Source organism: Mytilus edulis, chromosome 2 (assembly GCF_963676685.1).
Source record: "Mytilus edulis chromosome 2, xbMytEdul2.2, whole genome shotgun sequence".
Lineage (NCBI taxonomy): Eukaryota > Metazoa > Mollusca > Bivalvia > Mytilida > Mytilidae > Mytilus > Mytilus edulis.
The window spans coordinates 82972850-82977582 of record NC_092345.1 but is presented as its reverse complement, the minus strand read 5'-3'; the positions used below and the strand labels follow the sequence as shown (position 1 = coordinate 82977582).

At 32.2% G+C, this 4733-nt stretch overlaps 1 protein-coding gene across 1 annotated transcript; it reads left to right on the top strand.

The window, feature by feature from the left end:
* The first annotated feature begins 402 nt into the window (after positions 1-402).
* Positions 403-3138, top strand: LOC139513161 (uncharacterized). Its single transcript, XM_071301443.1, has 2 exons — positions 403-517; positions 2451-3138. Exons 1-2 carry the CDS (start codon positions 500-502, stop codon positions 2964-2966), a joined length of 534 nt encoding a protein of 177 aa, XP_071157544.1. The 5' UTR covers positions 403-499; the 3' UTR covers positions 2967-3138.
* The last annotated feature ends 1595 nt before the right edge of the window (positions 3139-4733 follow it).

Sequence of the window (4733 nt, the reverse complement as noted above, 5' to 3'; positions counted from 1 at the left end):
AATGGAGTATCTATAATCTCTGAAGGTTCCATTTACCAAAGAGCACGATTGCGACATAGTATAAATCATACGTTTTGTTTGTAATTAAGATTGAAACTCCTCCATATTAGATGACCTTGGACGGTTTATTATGCTAAAATAAAGGTAACAACACCCCCTATCCCCTTCCCCGAGAATAGGTTGAGGATTTCAAATGAATTCCCGAAAAAAGTTTGGGTACTACTTTATAATTTTTACTAACATTAAGATGCCCGTATCTGCTTATATTGATTAAAATACATTCAGTAATTGAGCCTGCGTTTATTACAAATTTCATCTTAAAGTTGTAAGAGTTATAAAGATGGGTTTTGTTTTTCACTTTAAATGTTACCTGAGGAGACATAAAATGAAACAATTGTACTTTTTTAAAGGTTTACAGGTATGAGTAACATGTGAAATGAACCGAGTTATTGTGCTTTTGTCATTTCAAACATATTTAAACAGTTAAAGTGAAGGGAAAATGGCGACGGTGTTGGCGGTAAGTTGTTTATATTTATTAATAATGATACAATTTTGACATATACCCTTTTTCGAAAAATTAATACAAATCATACATTCAGCTGACGTTTTACTTTTGCTATAAAAAAAAATCATTTGCGTTACAACTTATTTGCACCAATTTATTTCTAAAGATTGTGTACCAAACGCGCCAAAAATAAAAATATATATTAATGCAAATACAAATTAGTATTTTTCATTTTATCATCTGTATGCTTATGTCCAACTTCGACTAACTATTTACAATAGACATTTATCCTTTATAAATTTATTGTTTAATAACCCATAACCTTTATTTAGTCAAATATGTCCTTTTGGTTATTGCAATTAAGGTGAACTAATACTAACCGAAAGATATTGATCGCAATGTTTACATACTTTTTTTTTCAAATTTCCCCATTTCAAATAAATTCTATATATTACCATTAAATTGAGATGTTACGTCTTGTATTATTGTATCGGTAAACAAATGTTTTTTTTTTCCATATTTCCTCTTTTATGAAAAATTGTGCTTTGTATATATATTCTAAATCCTGCGATTAGCTGACTTTGGTGAGTTTTTTTTCGACAAGAATAGGGCGAAACACTTATGTTTTTTTTTCAAATTCTGTTGACCCCATATCTCTTTTTAACATACGTACCTTCGCTTTCGTAAAATAAACCTGAAAAAATAAGCTTCCAGTTAATGGAATCGTGACAAACAGAATATAAACAAAAATGAAAATAAATATGGAAAGAACTGGGCTGAAGGTCTGTTTGAGCTGAGTCCGTCGTTCGTAGCCAAATATCTTCTCTAAAAGCACAGTCTCTTCTGAGACCACTGAGCGGATTTTATCAAACTATAAGTAAATTTGCCTCGGGATATTGTATTCAAGATTTTGATTCTTCAACAAACATAATTATGCCGGTGCTAAAAAAAGAACATAACGGTCAAAATATTAAGAGCAGAAAAACAAACGCTACATGTAGTAATATGAAAATAAAGATATTTGGTACGATTGCCAATGAGATAACTAACCATCAGAGTCCAAATGAAATGGATTTAAGCAGCTATTGATTATGTGATATAGATACAATGGATAAGCGTTGATTCTTGAAAAAGAAACCATGAGCCCGCAGGGCGAATGGTTTTTTTTTCATGAATCAACGCTTATCCATTGTATCTATCACTTAAACTATTGTGATAATGTCTTTTGAAAATTAAAGTCTATTCTTAATTAGAAGGTATTGTAAGTGAGTTTAATTAACCATGATATTGTGTCAAACGATCCATTACAATAAATTAGATATCACAATTAAATATTTAAAAAAATACAAATATATTATAACACAACACGTCTGCCCTTAAAGATCTTCATATCATCAGGCATCCGAATATGTTATCTGTTTTTACAAAATAAGACATATTCGAACTTATTCTATTTGAATTGATCTTAATGGAAATGGAGAATGTGTCAAAGAAAAAAATTTCAGCGACGGATTTAGGAAGCGTTGATTCTAGAAAAAGAATCCACGGTAAATGAATAGGCTGACGTCACCACAATGGTTTAAATAACGAACTTAAACAATGAGCAAAACCCTTATGGTATAATCAGCCATGTATAGAAGGCTCGACTTTACAGAATCTAAATATGTATGAAAAACAATCAAATGAAGTGTTCTTACTGAAATGACTGCTTTTAATTGATTTTGTCTCTCAAGAGTCTGCTATGGTAATTCGGGGTCCTGGTAGCCTCTAGTTTTTTTCCAATGTTTGAGTGATTTAAATTGTCTATATCACTGCTTATAATATTTTAACTGTTTTAGTATATAATCTTTCAATTTATAAAACCTGTAAGATGAATTACTTATCACTTATCGCAATACAGAAGAATATGCTAAATGAATTTATGGACTTATAATTTGCTTTTCAGAATATACAGCGAAACAGACATAATGCAAGAAAAGCACTTTCACTGGGAATGCTGGATGTTGCACTTTTCTTATCAAATGTCGCGCAGATTAAATCTGTTTTCGCCGGAGATCTAGGAGCAGGAAACAAGCCATTAATTGCTATCGCCGTGATTTCATTGTCGTTACTTATGCAGGTGGCTATAGGAATATTAATAATAATATTATTATATATAGAAGGGGCATTACTTCAGCTTAGACAGGCGAGTCGTGATAATGCGTTACTTTCTGATGATGGGGCAATGACAGAAGAGTTCACTAATATGGAACAGCAGCCTGCCCTATCAGCTGCCGACGATGCTGGTGCAGGGAAAAGAAGTAAGCTGGCCATACATGCTAGACGAATTAACACTGCAATTGTATGCCTTATTTTCGGAGTCCTGTGTTTCAATTTGGTTATAAACGGATTAGATCTTACGAAGCCTAATTTCCTTAAACAGCTGATTATGGCGTACAATATAACCATGATACCACACTGAAGATATTTACAATAACAATGTTACCATTCATGAACAAAATATCATTACTTCAAATAAATATAATAAAAGTTTTTTTAAAGTGTGTGTAGCAAGTATTGTATCTGTAAATAGCTCACACGAATTTTGATTGAATTCTCAAAAGCATCTATGCGAATAAAAATTGAATGTTTTACTCACTACTCTCTGAAAGATATCTTTACTTGAACATTAAAACACACACAAAAGGGGAAAAACCGTGGTATTAAGATGGCCAATGAGACAGCTCTGCCTCGTATTTATTTGCCAGATTTCAGCCAAGTATGACCAATATTCGTAACACGAAATTTTCGTACTTTTACATCATAATAAGAAAAAAAATCAAAGATACTTTGATGAATTTTAAAATTTAAATTGTCTTCTTTTCTCTAAATACAAATAACAATGCATGAATAAGGCTTGTCTTGGCACACATATCATTAATATATGTATATGGAAGATTGTTATAGAAGTAAGATGTTTAGATGGTAGTGAAATAGGGGGAGGGGGTTGAAAATGCATGCACTTGTTATTTTAACCTCCATCGTATCATTATGCATGCGAGTAAAATAAAGACTGTATATGACAACATAAATATTAGAATTAAATGCAACGTTTTAAAAATATATAATAACTGCATGTGAATACTTTGCAGTTTTAATTACCATTGGAAATTTCTTTAAAAAAATGTAACGGATTACGAAAAGTGAATAGAATAGTGTTTAGATATCAACACAAAACGCCGGTATTAACTGTTTTACGTAATTTCGAACAAAAGATTTAACCGTAAATATTTATCGTTGTACTATTGAAGTCGCGATTTGGTTTGCTAAATATCATGTCATGAACATCAAGTATTTCGAAAACAAGTTAGGCTTTATGTAAATCATTTTGGGTGATCTCTATTTTTAAGTGTTTCAAAAGGATATTGTCATACTATACAAACAAGATAAACCTTCTCTATTTCATTTACGGTATAGAATAATAGAATAATACCGCAAAAATGTGACCTGCACTGAAAATTTTATCGTGTCTATCAGTTTAAACGCCCCGATGTATTTTTTGCGTGTAGACGTTCATTATGAACAAAGGCAGTAACCTTGTGTGTATATTCCGACCGATTTGTAAAACCAACCCATCCATTATATTGAACCAAAAAAGCAACAAGACAACAAATTTCTATAAGAGTCTTAAAATTATATCATATCAGTTCTATGATAAACATAGTTTTTTTAACTCTTTAAACAAAGTGAATGTGGCAACACGAATTTATTGTAAATTACTTGCGAGACGAACCTATAAGGTGGTAAGCTAAATTCTTTCAGGATAACAACCAAAATACAAACTTCTGTTGAAACATCACAGGTCCAGCTGTAAGCAGACAAAAACTGTAAAAAAAAAAGGGGGGGAATACCATGAAGGTTATCAAAAGAATACGGAAATTAAAAAAAAAATAACGCCATGACCATATTAAAAAGACAAACAGACTTAACCCCGCCGCAATTTTGCGCCTGTCCCAAGTCAGGAGCCTCTGGCCTTTGTAAGTCTGGTATGATGTTTTATTTTAGTTTCTTGTTTATAATTCGGATTTAAGTATGGCGTCCATTAATACTGAAGTAGTATATGCATATTTGTTTAGGGGCCAGCTGAAGGACGCCTCCGGGTGCGGGAGTTTCTCGCTACATTGAAGACCCATTGGTGTGTTGTCTGCTCTAGTGTGGGGTTGTTGTCGCTTTGACACATTCCCCATTT